The following is a 23,303-nucleotide window of genomic DNA, read 5'->3' as shown; positions in this document are numbered from 1 at the left end:
GCCAACAGGAGGCTGGAGGTGGCTGTTGCCTGTTTTAAGCCTGAGAAACCCCTATTGCTTCATAGAACCCAGCTGGAGAACTACTGGTCTAGAGGTTGGAATTCCAGGGAGCCAGGGAGCATTTTAGTCTGGGGTGAGCCCCATCCATCCCTGGCACTGCCTGTTCCTTAGTGTTTTCTCTTCTTCCTTTCTATTCTAGTTCATAGTGGAGTGTCATGGCAACACCCTTTTGCCACAGTTCCTGGGCATGTACCGCCTGACCGTGGATGGTGTGGAAACCTACATGGTGGTTACCAGGAACGTGTTCAGCCATCGGCTCACTGTGCATCGCAAGTATGACCTCAAGGTAAAGGGCTCTGTGTTTGCTGGAGCTGTGCCTCCCTGCTGTCTGAGCTCCGGAGGGGCCCCTACTCCAACTTCCATGTAATTGGGAAAGCTGGAAGCCTATGTGTTGGCATGGACAGGGAACTCTGGAGTGGATATGCCTGATTCTTGTGGACCAAAGGCTGTTTGAAGTCCAGGTGACAGTAACAGGAGATTATTTAAGCCCTACATGTGCCATATTTATGCAACAGTTGACGTTCCTGTCTGTGGAATGTGCACAGCGAGGGAGGCCGTGCTGACGCACGCACTTTAGCATCCATCAGACCCCCATGGACTGTCAGCACAAGTGCATCTCTAGACGCTGAGAAGGACACACTTGTGGCTGTGAACTAGGGTGCTCCGTATTCTTGAACCTGGCTTCTGACTTCTGTCAACTTATGCCGCCATCCCTTTCCTCTGTGCTGCAGCTGCACTGGTTTCCTCTGCGTTCCTGCAGTGCCTGTGCTCCTCTTCCCAGGATTTCACATCTGCTGTCTGGAATAGTCTCCTCTCTGTCCACCTCCTCCTTCCCCGACCTAATTGCTTCCTCCTTACCCTTCTGAGCTCAGCCCAAATACTACTTCCAGGAAGTGGGTACGCCCTGGCCACTGTCCCTCCGCAGGCCAGGCCCCTGTGGTATGTGCTTTCAGAGTGTACTGTCTCCCCCCTGTACCACTGAGCACCGTGGTAGTGAATGAGCTAATGACCGGTGGAACCACTGCTGAATATCTGTCTCCCCTGTTAGAAGGAAAGTGGCTTAAAGGCAGGGACTGAGCTTCTCCAGTGCAGTCCTCTTTGCTGAGCACGTAACAAGTATATTGCACGTAGAGCTCTATAAGTGGGCTTGACACAGTAAATGAACAAGGTGCTGCCTCCTGGCCCCTCTAGGACTCTAACCAGCCTACTTGAGTTCACCTGCTGGCTCTCCCATGTTTGCTCATGCAGTCGACTTTGCCTCAGCTGGACTTCCCCTGATGGCTCTTATCCTTTCAGGGTTCTACGGTTGCCAGAGAAGCGAGCGACAAGGAGAAGGTATGCTGGTGCTGAGCAGGAATGGAAGGGTTACTCAGAGTCAGAAACAACTCCTGTCAGCCATCCTGTCCCTCGCCTACCCCAGCCCCTAGCCAAGCTCCCAGACATACCATCTGTCAATATGAAATGCCCTGTGTCACGAATCACCTGCCTGTCCTTATGCTAGGCCTAGACCTTGGTCTGTGGTCTTTTACCTCTGCCCTCACTAGGCTCTTCATAGTCCTGCTGGGATGGCAGACATTTCCATCTCATAGTCTAGCCTGAGTCAGTTACTGGCTGCCTGAGCCCTGAGCTGGTCCATGCTCAACAGGAAAGAGTCCTTTAGTCGTTCCTCATCTTTCATGTATTTGCCCTCCCCGCCTGCCCAAAGCCTGGGACTAGAGGCTCCTGCACTGTTGATTTAACAGGTTGAGTGTCAGTACACTGAAAACCTTTCTGCTTTCTGTATAGTTGCTCCCAGCAGAACAGTTGGGTGTCCCTGGGGTGAATGAATCAGGCTTACCCAGCCTAACTGCTGTTGCTCACCTAGGCCAAGGACTTGCCAACATTCAAAGACAATGACTTCCTCAATGAAGGGCAGAAGCTGCACGTGGGAGAGGAGAGTAAAAAGAACTTCCTGGAGAAACTGAAGCGGGACGTTGAGGTACTTACTAACCTTCATTTTCACCTGCAGGGCTCCTTCTTACCTAGAGTAGGAGCCTCTTAAACCTTAAGAAGAATGGAATTCACTACTTTCTAGGAGTATAGACAAAAGGAAGGCTGGTGATTTGAGCAGTGTGGGCACTTATGGGCACCTAAAGCAAGTGCAAATGATCATTCCACCTGACGGAGCATAGTTGGTGCCAGTAGTACCTTTGCAGTTTAGTTTAGAATGCTTTTCCCTTTTCACTAATTCATTCCAACACCTTTTCCAAACTCCCTTCTGCTGTTGTCCCTACAATGGAGAGGGCATCTGGCCATCAGAGCTGTAGGAACCCAGCTATTAAGATCCTGTAACCCCAACATTTTGGGAGGCTGAGGTGGGAGGATCACTTTAGCTCAGCAATTCAGTACCAGCCTAGACAACATAGCAAGACCTCATCTCTACTAAAAATTAAAACATTTAGCCAGGCGCAGGGGCACACACCTGTAGTCCCAGCTACTTGGGAGGCTGAGGCGAAAGGATTGCTTGAGCCTGGGAGATGAGGCTGCAGTGAGCTGTGGTCTCATCACTACACTCCAGCCTGGGCAACAGAGCGAGACATTGTCTCAAAACAAAAACCAAAAAAGTTGGCTAAGCATGGCGGCTTATGCTTGTAATCCCAGCACCTTGGAAGGATGAGGCGGAAGGATCACTGGAACCTAGCAGATCAAGGCAGCATGAACCGTGATCGTGCCACTGCACTCCAGCCTGGGTGACAGAGCAAGACCCTATCTCAAAAAAACAAAAATCCACCAACCAGGTTCTTCTCTGGCTCTGGCTCTGATTCTCCACTTATCAAGCAAACTTCTGTTTGTAGTCCGGGGAGGACGGGTGCTAAATAGGGAGAATGTTACCTGGACCACTTGATAACTCAGTGTCTTCATCTCTTTTGATAAATTGAGAGGCTGCTCTTTAAAACTAAACCCTACAAACAAACGGGAAAAAAAAGTTTTTTGTTTTTTTTTAATTGTGGTAAAATACATATAATAATAGGTGTATTTTTTTGGTGGGGGAGGAGATTTTCACTCTGTCCCCAGGTTGGAGTGAAGTGGCATGATCTCGGCTCACTGCAACCTCCACCTCCTGGGTTCAAGTGATTCTCCTGCCTCAGCCTCCCAAGTAGCTGGGACTATAGGTGCATGTTAGCCATTTTGAAGTATGTAGTTGAGTGGCTTGAAGTACATTCACATTGTTATGCAACCAGCACTACCATTCATCTCTGAACTTTTATCTTCCCCAGCTGAAACGCTATACCCATTAAACACTAATTCCCAATTCCCTCTCCCTAATCCCTGGCAATCAGTATTCTAGTTTCTGCCCCTGTGAAGTTGACTACTCTAAGAACTTCACATAAGAGGAAGCAAACAGGCCGGGCATGGTGGCTCACGCCTGTAATCCCAGCACTTTGGGAGGCCGAGGCGGGCGGATCACGAGGTCAGGAGATCGAGACCATCCTGGCGAACACGGTGAAACCCCGTCTCTACTAAAAATACAAAAAAATTAGCTGGGCGTGGTGGCAGGTGCCTGTAGTCCCAGCTACTCGGGAGGCTGAGGCAGGAGAATGGCGTAAACCCGGGAGGCGGAGCTTGCAGTGAGCCCAGATCGCACCACTGCACTCCAGCCTGGGCGACAGAGCAAGACTCCGTCTCAAAAAAAAAAAAAAGGAAGCTGAACAAGGTGGCTCACGCCTGTAATCCCAGCACTTTGGGAGGCTGAGGTAGGCGGATCTCCTGAGGTCAGGAGTTTGAGATCAGCCTGACCAACGTGGAGAAACTCGGTCATCTACTAAAAATACAAAATTAGCCGGTGTGGTGGTGCATGCCTGCAGTCCCAGCTACTTGGGAGGCTGAGGCAGGAGAATCGCTTGAACCCAGGAGGTGGAGGTTGCGGTGAGCCGAGATCACGCCATTGCACCCCAGCTTGGGCAACATGTTATGAATGAAACTCTGTCTCAAAAATAAAAAAAAAAAAAAAGAGGAAGCAAACAGCTGTTGTCCTTTTGTGACTCTCTTATTTCACTTAGCATAATGTGTTCAAGGTTCATCCATATTGTATCATGTGTCAGAATTTTTTTTTTATTTATTAATTATTTATTTGTTTGTTTTGAGACAGAGTCTTGCTCTGTCGCCAGACTGGAGTGCAGTGGTGCGATCTCAGCTCACTGCAACCTCTGCCTCCCGGGTTCAAGCAATTCTCCTGCCTCCGCCTCCTGAGTAGCTGGGACTTCAGGCGTGTGCCACCATGCCCAGCTAATTTTTGTTATTTTTTTAGTAGAGACGGGGTTTCACTATGTTGACCAGGATGGTCTCGATCTCCTGACCTTCTGATCCACCCGCCTCAGCCTCCCAAAGTGCTGGGATTACAGGCGTGAGCCACCACACCCGGCCAGAATTTCTTTCTTTTTATAGCTGAATAAGGCTGAGCATGGTGGCTCACACCTGTAATCCCAGCAACTCAGGAGGCTGAGGCAGAAGGATTGCTGAGGCCAGAAGTTGGAGACCTGGCCTATTTACTGAGATCCTGTCTCTGCAAAAACTTGAAAACTAGCTGGGTGTGGTGACATGTGCCTGTAGTCCTAGTTATTCAGGAGGCTGGGTGGCAGGATCCCTTGTGCTAGGAGTTCATGGTTGTGGTGAGCTATGATCATGCCACTGCACATCAGCCTGAACTAGAGGGTAAGACCCTGTCTCTTTAAAACAAACAAAAGCTGGGCATGGTGGCTCACGCCTGTAATCCCAGCACTTTGGGAGGCCAAGGTGGGCGGATCACGAGGTCAGGAGATTAAGACCATCCTGGCTAATATGGTGAAACCCAGTATCTACTAAAAATACAAAAACAAAATTAGGCAGACATGGTGGTGGGCACCTGTAGTCCCAGCTACTCTGGAGGCTGAGGCGGGAGAATGGCATGAACCCAGGAGACGGGGCTTGCAGTGAGCCAAGATGTGCACCACTGCACTCCAGCCTGGGCGACAGAATGAGACCTCATCTCCACACACACACACACACACACACACACACACACACACACACCTGATTAATATTCCATTGTTTGAATGTATTACATTTTGTTTATTCATCAGTTAATGGACCCTTGTTATATCAGTTGGGGTTCTCCAGAGAAACAAAACCTATAGAATGTTTTGTAAATCTCTTTATACCAAGAGATTTATTTTTTATTTTATTTATTTATTTATTTATTTATTTATTTATTTTTGAGACAGAGTCTCGCTGTGTTACCCAGACTGGAGTGCAGTGGCGCGATCTTGGCTCACTGCAAGCTCCACCTCCTGGGTTCACGCCATTCTTCTGCCTCAGCCTCCCGAGTAGCTGGGACTACAGGTGCCCACCACCACGCCTGGCTAGTTTTTTTTTTTGTATTTTTAGTAGAGACCAGGTTTCACCATGTTAACCAGGATGGTCTTGATCTCCTGACCTCGTGATCTGCCTCCTCGGCCTCCCAAAGCGCTGGGATTACAGGCGTGAGCCACCACGCCTGGCCCCAAGAGATTTATTTTAAGGAATTGGTTCATGGGATTATGGAGACCAATGAGATCTGCAGTCAGCAAGCCGGAGGCCCAGGAGAGCTGGTGGTGTGGTTTTACTCTACAGGCCATCAAGCGGCCAGGCAGAAGAGGTTCCCTGTTCCTCACAGGAGGGTCACCCTTTTTCTTCTCTTCAAGCCTTCTGCTGATTGAATGATGCCCATCCAAACTGGGGAGGGCCGTCTGCTTTACTGAGTCCACCAGTTCAATGCTCATTTCACCCAGAAACCGTCACAGACGCACTCAGAATAATGCTTGACCAAGTGTCTGGGCACTCAGGCCCAGTCCAGCTGGCATATACAATTAGCCACCACACTTAGGTTGCTTCCACCTTGTAGCTGTTGGGAATAATGCTACTGTGAACATGCTTCGTTTTGCTAGGAAGCGTTTCCTTAGTCACCCCTAACTATGTTCTCTCCTTATTCTGTCTTTCATCATCTGACATTATTTGTCCTGAGTCTTTCTCCTTCTCCCTTTTCTACCTCCCCCTACTGTCGTTCTAAGAAGAATTTAATGCAGTTTACTCAGTGCATTTATTTTCAATGCATATTGCTTTATAAATGTTCTCAGGTGGGTGGAGGGCATGGTGCATGGACCCTCTTTTTCCTGGGACCCCGACCACTTCTCCCTGGGCCTTGAGAAGGCTTTATCTAGAAGTGTTCAGAGTGGTGTCCCTCCTGCCCTTCCTCTTTCAAGGACATCCTGCTGGGCTCCCATCTTTAGGGCTCCTTGTGCTTTAAGTTGTGTTCTGGGCCTGTGCATAGAGCCACTCTGCTTCCATGATGATTCTCCTCCTAGTTCTCTGTTAGGGCCTAACACGGTGGTCAGTCTTGCAGTCTCCTAGTGACCACTGTGTGATGGTGACTGCACTCTTGCGTCATTATTAGCTAAACTGGAATGCCAGCTGGCCATTTCCATCCTGTATCATTCCACACTTTGTCTGGAAATCCTAGATAGAAGACTTGAACCACCACCCTACTCACAGCACCCATTATACAGATGAGAAAACTGAGGCTTGGCAAGGGGAGTCACATGATGCTAGGGGAGGGCCCCAGAACATTCCCCTGCACCACACAGCCTCTTTCGACCTTTGGGGAATGGGTTGAGAATATTGGCTGGTTCTGGCTGCCATTCTTGTATGGTTTTGTGTTCCCTCCCTTTTTTTTCTATTTTTACCTGGGCTGATAAAGAAGTCGATGACATTGTTTTTTCAGACTTTGTGTCTGAGGCCAGTTAGAAGTATATTTTACCTTGCAACCCAATGGATACAACTGAAACACTGTCTACCTTTATTTTCTATCTTGTATTCTGCTATTTTCTATTCTATTTTATTATACAGTAGTCCCCCCTTATCAGCAGGGGACATGTTCCAAGATCCCCAGTGGATGCCTGAAGCCACAGATAGTACTGAGCCCCATATATACAGTGCATGAATTTTTTTTCCTTCTTCACAGTTTCACGGATAGAAGATTTGTTCTTACAGGAGATCTTAGCAACCTCAGCATGGAATTTATTTTGTTTTTAAGTCAAGAGCTTTCACCTTTTCACTTAAAGCTGGCCAGGTGCAGTGGCTCACACCTGTAATCCCAGCACTTTGGGAGGCCGAGGCAGGTGGATCACTTGAGATCAGGAGCTTGAGACCAGCCTGGCCAACATGATGAAACTGTGTCGCTACTAAAAATACAAAAATTAGCCAAGTGTGGTGGTGATACACACCTGTAGTCCCAGCTACTCGGGAGGCTGAGGCAGGAGAATCACTTGAACCTGGGAGGTGGAGCTTGCAATGAGCCGAGATTGCACCAGTGTACTCTAGCCTGGGTGACAGAGCAAGACTTTGTCTCAAAAAAAGAAAGCACTTTATGGCTTCTCTTTGGCATATCTGAATTGCCAACATCACTACTCTTGCTTTTTGGGGTCATAATGAAGTCAAATATGGGTTACTTGAATACAAGCACTGTGATACTTGAATACAAGCACTATAGTGAACTGATAACCAAGATAGCTACTGACAGCTACTGAAAGACTAATGGGACGTTAGTGTGTACAGTGTGGAGACACTGGACAAAGGGATAATCTGCATCCTGGTCAGCACCGAACAGAACATAGCAAGATTTTATCACACTACTGAGAATGGTGCACTATTTAAAAACTTACGAATTATCGCTGGAATTTTCCATTTAATATTTTTGGACTGTGGTTGACACAGGTAACTGAAACCATTGTGGATAAAGGTGGACTACTGTATTTAATTTAAAGAAATCCTAGTTCCAGCCCACTACATTGGGTTTAAGAGTCATAATGGGTTGAAATTTGTGATCTGAAATATATTGCTGTGTTGTATCCATCTCTCCAACCTCTTCCATATCATTTCATTATTTCTTTCCTCAAACTTGGCCATGGCCTTTTTTTTTTTTTTAGTAAGAGACAGGGTCTCACTCTGTTCCCCAGGTTTGAGTGCAGTAGCGCCATCGTAGCTTACTGCAGCCTCAAATATCTGGAAGCAAGCGATCCCACTTCAGCCTCCCAAGTAGGTAGGACCACAGGTGTGCACTGCCATGCCAAGCTAATTTTTTTTGTTTTTTGTTTTATTTGAGTCGGAGTATCGCTCTGTCCCCCAGGCTGGAGTGCAGTGACGCGATCTTGGCTCACAGCAAGCTCCGCTTGCCAGGTTCACGCCATTCTCCTGCCTCAGCCTCCCGAGTAGCTGGGACTACAGGCACCTGCCACCACGCCCAGCTAATTTTTTGTATTTTTAGTAGAGACGGGGTTTCACTGTGTTAGCCAGGGTGGTCTCGATCTCCTGACCTCGTGATCCACCCACCTCGGCCTCCCAAAGTGCTGGGATTACAGATGTGAGCCACCACACCCGGCCACACCCAGCTAATTTTAAAAGTTTTTTGTAGAGATGGGGTCTCACCACATTGCTGAGGCTGGTCTCAAACTCCTGGCCTCAAGTGATCCTCCCTAATTGGCCTCCCAAAGTGCTGGGATTGTAGGCGTGAGCCACCGTGCCCAGCCACCATGGCCTCTCTTGATCCCAACCAGTCATGGGCTGTTCCCTCTTCCTGCAGTGCTCGTTCCATCTTTAACCTGCAGCACTTGCCTCACTGACTCCTCTTCATCCTTAAGCCTTGGCCTCAACTCCTTTCTTCAGGGAGGGTCTTGCTCACCCCTCACTGTAAACTCCCACAGCTCCTTGACTTTTTTTTTTTTTTTTTTAAGACAGTCTCGCTCTGTTACCCAGCTAAAGTGCAGTGGTATGATCGCAACCCACTGCAGCCTCGACCTCCTGCCTTTCCCCTGCTGAATGACTGTCTTCCCCACTAGACTTAGAGAGCTCGCTGAGGGCAGGTGCTCTGATGCCTTTCTCTCTGTTGAATTTCAGAACTCTGTAGAATTGAGTTGAATGCCTTTTCCGCCTTTCTGGATGTCACTGGGATGTCCTGTGTAACGTCTTCTTCCTTCCATCTTTCCGTCCTTGGCTTTCCTAGTTCTTGGCACAGCTGAAGATCATGGACTACAGCCTGCTGGTGGGCATCCATGACGTGGACCGGGCAGAGCAGGAAGAGATGGAGGTGGAGGAGCGGGCAGAGGATGAGGAGTGTGAGAATGATGGGGTGGGTGGCAACCTACTCTGCTCCTATGGCACACCTCCTGACAGCCCTGGCAACCTCCTCAGCTTTCCTCGGTTCTTTGGTCCTGGGGAATTCGACCCCTCTGTTGATGTCTATGCCATGAAAAGCCATGAAAGTAAGTCAGAGCCTGTGCCTGCCCTGCATAGCCCTGCCCTCATCCTAACCCCTCAGCTCATTGTTTAGATCCTTCTAGGGACATCTGGGCCTCCACCTCATTCATTGCTGCCTTTGACCTCTTTCTGCCTCCAGACTCCCCTCCAGGGTCGCCACCTGAACCTGGGGCCCTGGGGCTCCTTCTCTGCCAGGCTTTCCTATACTTCCCTGCTTGTCCTGGCTGACTGAGGGATGGTTCTGCTCTGGTTCATGGGATGAACCAAACTTTATTTACACTGTCCTGTCAGCCCCTCAGAGTGACTGTGAAGATCCAATAAGATAAGAGCTATGAAAGCTGGAAAGGACTCCACTGGTCCTTTTCTCAGCCCCAACATGATAAGGATGGAGCTGAGCCTTGTGTCTGAGGGTTGTAGTAGTGCCCAGCTGCTTTCTGCCCTTCTCCTGCCCCGTCTTCCTCCTTCCCTGCTCTCCATGTCCCTCCAGGTTCCCCCAAGAAGGAGGTGTATTTCATGGCCATCATTGATATCCTCACGCCATACGACACGAAGAAGAAAGCTGCACATGCTGCCAAAACGGTGAAACACGGGGTGAGTCCTCTCCATCTTCATCCAGGGCCCCCCTGAGTCAGTGTGTCTGTGCTCACCTTCAGACCCCAGGGAGGGGAGTCTCAGGCCTCTTGCTCCAAGGAACACACTCCTGTCTCCTTCTTCCCAGGAGAGTGGACTGGAAGAGCAGCCTGCCTGCCTTGCCATGTTCCCTGTCTTCACCTACCCACTCCCTGCCAGGCTGGGCCCAATTTGTTTATCCCCCAGTTCTCTAGCCCTTGGGGCCAAGCCCGCCAGTGTTTTTCCTCAGGGCCTGCTGGGCCTATTGTGCATCTTGTTGAAGGGCCAGTAATAGCTTTGTTTCCGTGACCATAGTGTTCCCCACAGGCCTGTTTCTCTGTGGGCCTGAAGCCCTGTTCTCCATGTAGTGACCCCCATAGAGATCCAGAGCCTCTCTGCCACCTCCCCACTGCCTTTCTTCTACTTCGGTACAGGCCTGGGGTTATAAATCACAGGAGCGGGGCCAAGACAGTTCAGGACTGGTGGGCCACTTCCTGAGGTAGTCTGCTCGGTCTTGGTGGGGCCGGGGATGGTATTCAGCTCTGATACTAAGAGGCTTCTGAATACCCTGGCTCCTCCCAGGTGCAGCCTCCTGATTGGGGCACAGGAACTCAACCTGAATCAGCCTCTTGTGTATTACAGGCAGGGGCCGAGATCTCGACTGTGAATCCTGAGCAGTACTCCAAACGCTTCAACGAGTTTATGTCCAACATCCTGACGTAGTTATCTTCTACTTTCAGCCAGAGCCAGAGAGCTGGATATGCGGTCGGGGATCGGGAGTTAGGGAGAAGGGTGTATTTGGGCTAGATGGGAGGGTGGGAGCAGAGTCGGGTTTGGGAGGGCTTTAGCAATGAGACTGCAGCCTGTGACACCGAGAGAGACTTTAGCTGAAGAGGAGGGGGATGTGCTGTGTGTGCACCTGCTCACAGGGTATAACCCCACCTTCTGCTTACCCTTGATTTTTGCCCCCCATTTGACACCTAGGTTAAAAAGGGGTTCCCTTTTTGTTACCTTACAACCTTTTAAGATACCTTGGGGCTAGAGATGACTTTGTGAGTTTATTTGGGTTTTGTTTCTGAAATTTCATTGCTCCAGGTTTGCTATTTATAATCATATATTTCATCACCCTACCCACCCTCCCCATCCTTGCTGAGCTCTCAGTTCCCTTCAGTTAAAGAGACACCCAGTAGACCCAGGACAAGGGTCCTTTCAGAGCCAAGTGCTCTGATGCCAGGTTGGAGAGGTCAGACACCTCGCCCTGCTGCATTTGCTCTTGTCTGGATTAACTTTGTAATTTTATGGAGTATTGTGCACAACTTCCTCCACCTTTCCCTTGGATTCAAGTGAAATGTTGCATTATTCCTCCATCCTGTCCGGAACATACCAGGTCAGCACCAGACATCTCGGATCAGAATCAGAGATCTCAGAGGGGAATGAGTTCATCCTCATGGGATGGTGAGGGGCAGGAAAGCGGCTGGGCTCTCGGACACCTGGTTCTCAGAGAACCCTGTGATGATCACCCAAGCCCCAGGCTCTCTTAGCCCCTGGAGTTCAGAAGTCCTCTCTGTAAAGCCTGCCTCCCACTAGGTCAAGAGGAACTAGAGTACCTTTGGATTTATCAGGACCCTCATATTTAAATGGTTATTTCCCTTTGGGAAAACCTCGGAAACTGATATATCAAATGAGGTCCTGTGCCCTCGTTCTGTTTCCTTCCTTCTGACCTCCTCCCAGGCACTCTCACTTCTAGCCGAGCTCTTAGCTCTGGGCGAATCTCCAAGCACCTGGAGTGCTCTTTTGCAGAGACACCTCCTTAAGCCAGGAGATCTGGCTCCCTGTGCCTGGAGAGTTACAGCCAGCAAGGTACCCCCATCTTAGAGTGTGGCGTCCAGACGTGAGGTGGCTTCCTAGTTACATGAGGATGTGATCCAGGAAATCCAGTTTGGGAGCTCGATGTGGGTTTTGACCTGGCCCCGCCTTGGGGCTGTTTCTTCTTGTTGCCCCGCTCTAGACTTTTAGCAGATCTGTGGCCCACAGGCTTTTTTGGAAGGAGTGGCTTCTTGCAGGTGTTCCACCTGCATTCGGAGCCTGCCACCCGGGCCCTCAGAACTGAGCCACGGACTGCTCTGGCCAGGAGAGGAACAGCCCTGTTGCTCTGCATTGGGGGAGGTACATTCCTGCATCTTCTCACCCCCTCAACCAGGAACTGGGAATTTGGGATGAGATATGGTCAAACTTGTAGATAACCCCAAAGATGTGAAGATCGCTTGTGAAACCATTTTGAATGAATAAATTGGTTTCCTGTGACTCCTTCCAAACCTGGCCAAGCTCAGCTTCCGAAGCAGGAACGAGCAGTGTCTCTGTGCCTGACTCAGCATACAGGTCAGGAAAGAATGGAGATGGCATTCTTGGACTTCAGTGGGGCTGCTGGATTGGATGGGAAACCATTCTGGAAGAGGCAGATGGGGGTCAAACCACTGCCCTGGCCCCAGGAAGGGGCCATAGGTAGGTCTGAACAACTGCCGCAAGACCGCTACATGACTTAGGGAACTTGAAACCAACTGGCTCATGGAGAAAACAAATTTGACTTAGGAAAGGATTATGTAGGAATAATGTTTGGGCTTGATTTCCCCGTGTCATAATGAAGAATGCAAGTTTGGATCTGCTCCTCGTCAGGCCCAGCATCTCTGAAGCTTGGAAAACCGTCTTCCAGCAGTCTCCATGGCCTTGGGCTCCCACCGGCTTCTCTGCGTTTGGTCTGCTGATCATGTTGCCATAATGTGTTTGGAAAGTGTAACACATTCTTAGCGGTTAAAGACGACTACCAGGTATCTAACTTGTTTAACATTGAGTGTGTGTGTGTGTGTGTGTGTGTGTGTGTGTGTTGTATATTGTTTACAGTTTGAGAGGTAGCATTCTGTTTCAAATGCTTTTTGTTTTTCTGACAGTATTGTTGACTGGGTCACAACATTTTGAGCTGTGGTATGGTGGATTTTCAGTTTTTTTTTTTTTAAAGGTCATTTGCTGTGCTATCTTCAAAACCTTGAGTTTGGCCCCTAATGTTTGGCATTCTAATGTTTAAAAGCTATTTATCTTGCTTTATACAAGTTTCCTTTCTCTTCTTTTCATTATGATACTCTATTTGGTCTGCAGTTTGAATGTAGAGAAAGTGGACTGATTCCCCAAGCACTGTCTGCCCCTACTCTTTCCTCCTTGGGTCCCGCCATTCTTTTACTGGGCAGCCGAAGGCATCGGAGGGCAAGTGACTACCCTCAGCCTCACTCCCTGGGGCCATGAAGAAAAGCTCAACAGTCTCATGGCATCTCCGAATAATGTTGGGTCTCCCAAGAAGAAAGGTGTAAGAATAAGGACATGGCTGATTGGGCAAGGCCAGGATAGGGCTAAGGCCAGGATTCCTGGCTGGCATCCAGTCACCCCTTCTCCCGTCCTTCTCCCTCTTCCACATGTCCACAGCCGAGACACTGTAGTCTCCCAGCCACAGTGACGAGTGCCCTGGAAACTCCACTGACCTCTAGATGAAGGTCCCTGGCCCTGGTTCCTGTTAATTAACCACTGGGTATTTGTGTCCCCCAGCACAGACTCCTTTTCTGTGCCCTGCGGCTTGGGGTCACGGGGCTTGCCAGGAAGCCACAGTGGAGGGGCGCAGACTGAAGCAGTGCTCCACCTCTCCTTGTTTCTCTAGCTCAGGGGTTGCTGGTCTGTGGCAGGCGCCACGAGTGGCCCCTGTGGCTGTTCTCAGTGGCAGTCTCCTAAGTTCCCAACCACAGGCAGCTCTTTGTCCTCTCTCCCTACTTCACTTTCTCTTGCCTGTACTTTCGGCCTCAAATGGGCCTGCTGGTAGCGCTCAGGGTGAGGCTAGACTCCTGCCCTGCCTTTCCTGTCTTCATGGTCTGCCAGGGCATGCCTTGGGGAGGTGGATCAAAGATAGGACTTTTCTCAGTAGCCAGTCCTACCTCCCAGTTGTCTTTTTACCAGTTAAGGGTGGGAGAGAAAACGGCAGCACCCCAGCATGTGAGTTACTCAGGTGTTGGGGGCCAGAAGGGACAGTGTGTTTAAACAACCTTCAGAGCTCTGGCCTTAAACCTGTGGCCCCCCCCACCAAGTCTAGGAGCCTCATCTCTTTCTGGCAGTCATGCGGGCAGGGGGTCCTGAAAGGGAAAACCCATTCAGACAACTGTTCCCCAATCTACCAGCCATCTGCAGGGGCAGTGACGCGGCCTCTCCCTCCTCTAGAATGTGCCGCTTATGAAGAGTGCCCCACGGGGAAGAGGAGACTCAGCTGTCCTTCAGTAGCTTGTGCCAGTATCCCAGGGCAGAAGTTTCCAGAGGAGCCTCTTGCCCTTGCTCAGAGCCACTTTGTGAGGCGGTGGGGGCCAACACCCTTGGGGGAGGGGCAGTGCTGCTCAGCACACCCCAGCATCAGGTCAGATCATTGAAATTAAAAAATGTGAATGAAGTTCATATCTACCTTTTGGGGAAACAGGACAAACCACCACCCCACCAAGTGTGTGACTTCTCCATATCCCATTGCAGTTTCCATTTTTTAAATAGGAATTTTCAATCCCCCGTGCTTGTCTAACGTCCGCTTTAAACAGTTCGAGACCCTGTTACTGTTTGAAAATGCATGCATGTTACAATGAATCTCCAACCTGAGGAAAAAAATAAAACTCAAAAAGCTTTGTGTAGATCTGTTATGTGTGAGTCCTTGGGAAATGAACCTTTTTTTTTCTTTCCAGAATTAAAAAGTTTTGGTCCTAGCTTTAGAGGCAGCTTCGGCTAAATCAATGTATGGCTTGAGTTTGGAGAAACAATATGGTCAATGACATCCCGCTTTCAGATGCAATTAATAAGCAGTGGTTAAAAGCACAGCACCACTGGCTGGGTGTGGTGGCTCATACCCAGTACTTGGGGAGGTCACAGCAGGAGGATCGCTTGAGCCCAGGAGTTCAGGACCAGTCTGGTAACATAGTGAGATCCCATCTCTACAAAACAAGAATTAGCTGGATATGATGGCACATGTCTATAGTCCCAGCTACTCCGGAGGCTGAGGTGGGAAGATCACTTGAGCTTGGGAGGTTGAGGCTGCAGTGAGCCATGATTGCACCACAGCACTCCAACCCGGGCAATAACGAGACTCTTAAGGAAAAAACAAAACACCACAGCACCAGGGCCAATCCGCCTGTTAGCTGTTACCACCATGCACGTGGAAGAATGGACAAACCACCCCCTCCTCCAGTGTGTAGAGCGAACTCTGGCTAGGAGCCACTCACCTGACATAACTTTGAACATGTCACCTCTGTGCACATCATCTACTCCATCTGGGCACTTAAAACCTAGCGGTTCTCAAAGTGCGGTCTTGGACCAGCAGTGTCATTAGCACCTGGCAGTCAGAAATGCAAATTCTTAGGTTCCAACCCAGATCTCCTGAATCAAACTTTTAATGAGCCCTCCAGGTGATTCCGATGGGGGCTAACGTTTGTGAACCACTCTGCTATGCAAACATGAGGCCATCTATGTACTACAGGTTGCAAGCTGGAATCATTTGGGGGAATTTTGGAATAGACAGGTGCCCTGGCCCCTAAAAGGCCAATTAAATCAGAATCTCAAGGGGTGGGATCAAGGTATGTGTTTTAGGAGTTCCACAGGTGACTAATGTGCTGGCCAGGTTAAGAAACACTAGACTACTTATGGATACTTGGCCAAATATCTACCTGAAGCAATAAAAGATCTAAGGGTTTTCCCATAGAGTTTGAAAAGGATTCTAAGCTCTGGTGTCAACGGAACATGAGTTTATGTCCTTGCTTTACCACGTATTAAAGTAGACTTGGGTAAGTTATTTAACTGTCCTTCTTCTCCAAACAAGGATAATCTCAACTACCTTGAGTCATGATGATGAATAAATTCTAGACCATGTAAAGCACTTGTGTGGGGCCTAGCACAGGGAGCATGCAGCAAGTGACATGTGGATTGTCCCCACTGGCACGCACCCGTGGAGTAGAGCGTGAGCCAGAAAGCAAGCCGAGGGCCAGGCCACACACACCAAGTGGCTGGCTGTAGCTGCCCAGCTAGGGCAGAGATCTGCGGAAAGGCATCAAAGACAAAGAAGCAGGAGTGAAAGACAGGCTATTTTATTTCAAAAAAAAAAAAAAAAAAAAGTGGGCTCTGGGAACAGGGTTAGTCCATTCGGGCCTTCAGTGTCCTGGTGGTGATTTTGTCCTTCTCGCTGCAGAGGAAGAAAATCACAAGAAAACAACATCTCTACCCATCTGGACCGTGACTGGGACTAGCTCTCCCGGCCCTCGGCACCGAGCCCTCGAGCCCTGGGGTAAGGGAGCAGAACAAATGGCTGCCCGCTGCCTCTAGGTGTAACTATCCTGCTCTAGTTCATTCCTGCTGGCTCATCTCCTCTGCCTGTGGTGAGGAAGGAGGGACAGGAACAGAGACCTGGGCAGACTTTCCACAGGTGGAACCACCTCGAGGAGGCTTTCCCAGAAAATGATTCTGGGAAAGGGCGACTTCACAGCTCTCCAAAGAAGGGAAGGAGCTTGGCTGGATGCGGTGGCTCATGCCTGTAATCCTAGCACTTTGGGAGGCCAAGGTGGGTGGATCACGAGGTCAGGAGTTCAATACCAGCCTGACCAGCATGGTGAAACCCCATCTCTACTAAAAATACAGAAAGTGGGCGTGGTGGCATGTGCCTGTAATCCCAGCTACTCAGGAAGCTGAGGCAGGAGAATCGCCTGAACCCAGGAGGCGGAGGTTGCAGTGAGCCAAGATAGCACCAGTGCACTCCAGCCTGGGTGACAGAGCGAGACTCATCTCAAAAAAAAAAAAAAAAAAAAAAAGAAGAAGGGAAGGAGCTCCTCCAAGCCTAGAGAACAAGCCACTTAGGAAGGAGAAGGTGTGGTTTCACCCCAAAGAACATTAAAAAACCTTCGGTGGTAAATTCTGTTTTTTGGGTTTTTTTGAGACAGAGTCTCACTCTGTTGCTGGAGTGCAATGGCGCTATCTTGGCTCACTGCAACCTCCGCCTCCCAGGTTTAAGCAATTCTGCCTCAGCCTCCTGAGTAGCTAGGATTACAGGCGCACACATGATGCCCAGCTAATTTTTGTATTTTAGTAGAGACCATGTTAGCCAGGCTGGTCTCGAACTCCTGACCTTGTGATCCGCCTGCCTCAGCCTCCCAAAGTGCTGGGATTACAGGCATGAGCCACCGCGCCCGGCCAAATACTGTTTCATGGTAATTAAGCAGGCTATCCCCCGAAAGGGTCCAAATGCTTATCCTGCAATGTAGGAAAGTGGTTGGAAGGACACCTCCTATTCTGTCCAATCAGGTTCCTGGTGATGTCTCCAAACAAGAGGACAAGGGGGATGGCACTTAGGGAGCTGGCTGGGGCTTGGAGATTGGTCCCTAGAGCCCAGAACATCATATAGATCTGGGCTGGAGAGAGGATGCAAGCCACCTAAAATTTCAATCCATTTGTAGTAGCTTTGCTGTGGCTCACCCCAACACAGATCCCTGAGACTTTGGGGACATTGTTAAGGAAGAAATGTCTCTTGAGAGCACGGGTCACAGAACCTCAGCTGACAGAGGCCAGAGGAAGCTGGGTAGGCTGCCAGCTACCAGCCATAGGTAGGCATGGACTTTTGCTCATCCAGGACAGCCAAAAGCACCTTTCTTATCTCATACCTGACCAGGGGGCTGGGAAAATGGGGTGTATGCTTGTGGAGAAGGGAGAGGCAGGGTGTCTGCAGAGCATCTAGACTTCTCCCAGCCCATACTCACATGATGTGGACAATAACTCCCATGCCTGACACTGCATCCCGGTCCACAGCATTCAGCATGGCTTGGGAGATGGTTTCAAACAGGTGTTCTGGATCCTGCCAACAGAGTGGGACCCCTTGAGACCACAGCCTCTGGCTCTGATTTGGTTTGGTCCCTTAACTCTCTTTTTTCTAGGCTCAAGGTTCCCAGCTCTGGCCTCAAGACATGCCTGAAGTAAGGGATGATTCCCAGGATGTGGGAAGCCCCCCTCAGCTCCTTCCTTGGAAGGAAGCAGAATTATGTAAAGGAAAGTGAAAGAGACGTCAAGCCCTGAATTTCTTTTACTAATCAGCAGTGTGACATTGGGCAAATAGCACGTCCCTTCACTGAGCCTCAGTTTCTTCTCTGTAAAATAGGGAGAAGAATCCCTATTTGGTTCCCATGTGCTTTAGCAGCTGTCTGATGGGCTCTGATCCTGGATATCTTAACAGGTACCTCAAAATCCAACCTGTCTCCAACCACAAACCCACTTTCCCCAAACCTGTTCCTTCTACATTCTGTCTTGGCTAGCCTAGCTGGAGAATCCAGCCATCCTCTGTCTCTACCTCCTTCACTTCTGTTTTAAGTGACTAAGTCCCCTTGACAGCTGCCTTCCTGCCTCCCCACTGCCACTGTCTTTGCTCAGGGCCTCAGTGCCTCCTGCAGGCGATAACAGCCTGTCATGTCCACCTAAAGGCACCTGATTCCCTAGGTTCCTTACGGCAGAGGACAGAGTTCAAACTCCTTGGCATGGCATTCAAGGCCCTTTGAGGTCTCATCTCAGTCTCCAGCATCGTTTCACACCATGTTTAACCCACACTTCAGCCAGGTTCAGCTCTCTCCAGTCACTGAGCATACCTGGCCATTCCTGTACCTTTGCACAGGCTGTTCCTTCTGCTACCAGACTCTCTTCTTTCCTCTTCTTCCCAACAAACTGCAGTTTAATGGTATTTGGGTGTGTCTTGCTTCACTGGACTGCAGTGGGCCCTTGAAAGCAGACTGTACCTGCTTTCCCCAATGCCCAGGAGAACTGACACTCAATAATGACAGCCGACCCTCGCCGTCGAGCACTATCTAATCTCTTCTCATTTGTTTTTTTGCTCGCTTCGGCAGGACATATACTCATTTGTTTTCCTCAGCACCACTGTGGGTTTTTGTTTTTTGTTTTTTTTTTTTGAGATGGAGTTTAGCTCTTGTTGCCCAGGATGCAGTGCTGTGGCATGATCTTGGCTCACTGTAACCTCTGCCTCCCAGGCTCAAGTGATTCTCCTCAGCCTCCTGAGTAGCTGGGATTACAGGCGTGCACCACCATGCCCGGCTAATTTGACATTTTTTTTTTAGTAGAGACAGTTTCTCCATGTTGGTCAGGCTGGTCTTGAACTCCCGACCTCAGGTGATCTGCTTGCCTCAGCCTCCCAAAATACTGTGATTACAGGTGTGAGCCACCGCCCCTGGCCTCCTCAGCACCACTTCTAAGGTAGAGTTTCTTATCCCCATTTTACAGTCAAAGTAGTGGAGGCAGAGAAGTAAACTGGCTTCTCCAAGAACAATAACTAAGGTGGTGGGTGGATCCAAGTTTCCAACCCAGACAACCTGGTTCCAAAGCCCATTCTGTTGAGCCGCCTCTAACCCTACACTGAGTTAAATGTTTGTTCAACGAATGGATGCGAGAACCCTGTAAACCCAATGTAAGGAATTCTTACTGCTGTGGCAAATATCTAACTGTGGTTTCCCAACAGAAGATGCTCTCCTTTGGAGCCAGTCAGCCCTGGCAGATGGAATTTCTGGATACCCTTCCAAGGAGCAGCAGCTGCGGCTTTCTCTCCCACCTGCACCATTTTCCCCATTACCTGCCACATAAACACATTTTTTTCCTAATGACCAAGGGTGGGTACCTCAGAGCCCAGTCCCACTCCATGCCACCAACATACCATGTTGGGCTCCCAGAGGGACTCGCACATTCCGTACATTTGTTCGGCGCAGGTGCCACTGACCACAAAGTCATCAGTCACCATGGGGCAGCCGATGAGGTCTAGAGAGCAAATGAAGGGCTTGAAGGTCTTCGGGTCCAATCCGGCAATGACTGGCTCAGTGTAGTAGGGGCCAAACCTGTGGGGGCCAGCATCAGAGAGAGAAACCAGAACTCAGGAATGCTCACTTTCATGTTCAAGCCTATTCAGACAAGGCCCCGGCCTAGACCCAGACCCAAAGGGAAACGGAGGACCTGTTTAGGAAGATGACCTTTCCCCGAGGCCAGCCCCCCCTCGCTTCTCCTGCCAGCTAGCAATGTTCTAAGACTTCTTCACTTTCTCTTCTTCAACACTGACCTTTCTGTCCTCCTCATCTCTGACCCTCTTGTCCTCCTTTCTTTCAGAATTGTTTTCTTCTAATCCTCCCTCTCTTCACCCAAGGTCCTACCATCACTCAGTCCTCTATGTGTATGTTTATACCTCTACTCCTTTAGAGAAAAGATTGGAGGCAGTTTATATGAAAAACACTGAAAAATAAAACTAAACCATTAAAACATAATACAAGATAACTCAGACTGAACACAAAGTTTTGTTTTGAGCCCCCTCGCAGGCAAGGCACAGAGGGATACTCAGTGGCTGGGTTACTCTCATTGTCTGTCAAAAGGAAATGGCAGCTCATCAGAAACTTGTTCTAGACACCGATCTTTAAGAAAAATCAGTCTTAGGGATCTTTATGTACAGATGATGGTCCCTGACTTATGATGGTTCAACTTAAAATTTTTCAACTTTATGATGGTTCCAAAGTAATAGGCATTTAGCGGAAACTATGCTTTGAAATTTGATCTTTTCCCAGGCTAGCAATATGTGGTACCAAACCCACTCCTAATGCTGGACAGTGGCAATGAGTGGCAGCTCCCAGTCAGCCACACAATCACGAGAGGAAACAACAGATAATTTACACTGTTCTGCTGTGAGCAATTTTTGGATATAGTGTTTTGTGTTTTTGCATCCTATGTCTACAAAATACCCATTTCAAATTACAATATTTTAAACTTAACAACATGTTATAAGGTAAGGAGTGTCTGTATAAAATACCAAATAACAAATGGCCAATATCCTCAATAGAGTCAGTAAAGAGATATTATCCATATGTCTTATTGGATCACAGTCATTTCTTTCTTTTTTTTTTTTTTGAGACAGAGTCTTGCTCTGTTGCCCAGGCTGGAGTGCAGTGGCATGATCCTGGCTCACTGCAAGCTCTGCCTCGTGGGTTCAAGCCATTCTCCTGCCTCAGCCTCCCAAGTAGCTGGGACTACAGGTACCCGCCACCATGCCCAGCTAATGTTTTGTATTTTTAGTAGAGATGGGGTTTCACCATGTTAGCCAGCATGGTCTCGATCTCCTGGCCTCATGATCCACCTGCCTCGGCCTCCCAAAGTGCTGGGATTACAGGCGTGAGCCACTGCACCCAGCCTGGATCACAGTCATTTCTAAGGGCATGATCTTCAGTTATAGCTCTAAATAGAAACACACACACACACACACACACACACACACACACACACACACACACACACACACACACACACACACACACACACACAGTTTGAGATTACAGGCATAAGCCACCATGAAAATAACTTTTTTAGGCCAGGCACGATGGCTCACGTTTGTAATCTCAGCACTTAGGGAGGAGGCCAAGGCTGGAGGATTGCTTGAGCCTAGGCATTCAAGACCAACCTAGACAACAAAGTGAGACCCCTGTCTCTACAAAAAAATTTAAAAATTAGCCAGGTGTGGTGGCATGCACCTATGGTCCCAGCTACTCGGGAGGCTGAGGCAGGAGGATTGCTTGCGCCCAGGAGGCAAAGGTTGCAGTGAGCCATGATCGCACCATTGCATTCCAGTCTGGGCAAAAGAGTAAGACTCTGTCTCAAAAAAATAATAATAAAAAATAAAAATAATAAATGACTTACTCTTATTGAAAAGAATAAAAATACATTAGGTTACCTGAAAAATTCTGGATTTTTAGCTACTATTGCCTGGAGCTTCCTCTATGAGCCCATCTGAAATCAGTGATTTTTCTGGCAGGACAGGCTGAGGCACTGATCTGCAAACCTGAGCAATGTCCAGACTCCTTTTAAAATCTGGACCCTAGAAATACCGTCTACGCACCTCTGAAACACTGCAGGAAAAGTTACTTCAGATGGTAACTTGGCATCAGCATAATAGAAAGTTCAGGCCGGGCGCGGTGGCTCAAGCCTGTAATCCCAGCACTTTGGGAGGCCGAGGCGGGCGGATCACGAGGTCAGGAGATCGAGACCATCCTGGCTAACACGGTGAAACCCCGTCTCTACTAAAAATACAAAAAGAAATTAGCCGGGTGTGGTGGCGGGCGCCTGTAGTCCCAGCTACTCAGGAGGCTGAGGCAGGAGAATGGCGTGAACCCGGGAGGCGGAGCTTGCAGTGAGCCGAGATCGCGCCACTGCACTCCAGTCTGGGCGACAGAGCGAGACTCCGTCTCAAAAAAAAAAAAAAGAAAGTTCAAACACAGGCCCTGAACTGTTATAGTATTTGATTTTAAGGTTCTTACCCAGATAATCCCAGATATTATTAACTTTTTTTTTCGTTGGCTGGGCGCAGTGGCTCATGCTTGTAATCCCAGCACTTTGGGAGGCCAAGGCAGGTGGATCACCTGAGGTCACGAGTTCGAGACCAGCCTGGCCAACATGATGAAACTCCGTCTCTACTAAAAATAAAAAAATTAGCCAGGTGCGGTGGCAGGCACCTGTAATCCCAGCTACTCGGGAGCCTGAGGCAGGTTGCTCACCGCAATCTCTACCTCCCAGGTTCAAGCAATTCTCCTGCCTCAGTTTCCTGAGTAGCTGGGATTACCGGCGTATTGCCACTTTGCTCAGCTAATTTTTGTATTTTTATTGGAGACAGGGTTTCACCATGTTGGTCAGCCTGGTTTCTTAATTCCTGACCTCAGGTGATACACCCATCTCGGCCTCCCAAAGTGCTGGAATTACAGGCGTGAGCCACCACACCCGGCCTATTTTTTATTTCTTTTGAGACTAAGTCTCACTCTGTCACCAAGGCTGGAGTGCAGTGGCATGATCTTGGCTCACTACAACCTCTACCTCCCAGGTTCAACAATTCTCATGCCTCAGCTTCCCGTGTGGCTGGGATTACAGGCATGCACCACCACACCCAGCTAATTTTTGTATTGTTAGTAGAGATGAGGTTTCACCATGTTGACCAGGCTGGTCTCGAACTCCTGACCTCAAGTGATCCACCTTCCTTGGCCTCCCAAAGTACTAGGATTACAGGCATGAGCCACTGCGCCCAGCAAGCCATTTCCAAATATGAGTTAATTGCTACAACTTTATAAGACTTTTTGCTGGGCGCGGTGGCGCGGTGGCTCATACTTGTAATCCCAGCACTTTGGGAGGCCGAGGTGGTAGATTAGTTGAGGTCAGGAATTCAAGACCAGCCTGACCAGCATGATGAAACCCCGTCTCTACTAAAAAAA

The 23,303-nt window shown here is 49.1% G+C and overlaps 2 protein-coding genes and 1 long non-coding RNA gene across 7 annotated transcripts in view; 2 read left to right on the top strand and 1 right to left on the bottom strand.

The window, feature by feature from the left end:
* The window catches only part of PIP4K2B (phosphatidylinositol-5-phosphate 4-kinase type 2 beta), a 32,399-nt gene extending 17,721 nt beyond the window's left edge, over positions 1-14,678 (top strand). For 2 of the 3 annotated variants that reach the window (XM_050762781.1, XM_050762779.1), the window contains exons 5-10: positions 200-346; positions 1,357-1,395; positions 1,925-2,038; positions 9,113-9,371; positions 9,854-9,957; positions 10,618-14,678. In XM_050762781.1, coding sequence (XP_050618738.1) covers positions 200-346; positions 1,357-1,395; positions 1,925-2,038; positions 9,113-9,371; positions 9,854-9,957; positions 10,618-10,698 — 744 coding nt within the window. In that variant the 3' untranslated portion in view covers positions 10,699-14,678. The remainder of the gene's footprint in view (positions 1-199; positions 347-1,356; positions 1,396-1,924; positions 2,039-9,112; positions 9,372-9,853; positions 9,958-10,617) is intronic. The other variant, XR_007720104.1, reaches the window with a different exon arrangement.
* A 1,427-nt stretch (positions 14,679-16,105) lies between these two features.
* The window catches only part of PSMB3 (proteasome 20S subunit beta 3), a 38,721-nt gene continuing 31,523 nt past the window's right edge, over positions 16,106-23,303 (bottom strand). For 2 of the 3 annotated variants that reach the window (XM_050762913.1, XM_050762912.1), the window contains 3 exons: positions 19,730-19,907; positions 17,781-17,875; positions 16,106-16,216 (listed from right to left, as the gene is read on the bottom strand). In XM_050762913.1, coding sequence (XP_050618870.1) covers positions 16,168-16,216; positions 17,781-17,875; positions 19,730-19,907 — 322 coding nt within the window. In that variant the 3' untranslated portion in view covers positions 16,106-16,167. The remainder of the gene's footprint in view (positions 16,217-17,780; positions 17,876-19,729; positions 19,908-23,303) is intronic. The other variant, XM_050762915.1, reaches the window with a different exon arrangement.
* LOC126938641 (uncharacterized) lies at positions 17,870-19,798 on the top strand. The gene is made up of 2 exons (XR_007720137.1): positions 17,870-18,250; positions 19,538-19,798. It is a non-coding gene; the product is annotated as an uncharacterized LOC126938641 (long non-coding RNA).

This window comes from Macaca thibetana, chromosome 16 (genome assembly GCF_024542745.1).
Source record: "Macaca thibetana thibetana isolate TM-01 chromosome 16, ASM2454274v1, whole genome shotgun sequence".
In the NCBI taxonomy this organism is placed as follows: domain Eukaryota; kingdom Metazoa; phylum Chordata; class Mammalia; order Primates; family Cercopithecidae; genus Macaca; species Macaca thibetana.
Note: the sequence above shows the minus strand (reverse complement) of the source record. Positions and strands in the feature narration are given on the sequence as shown.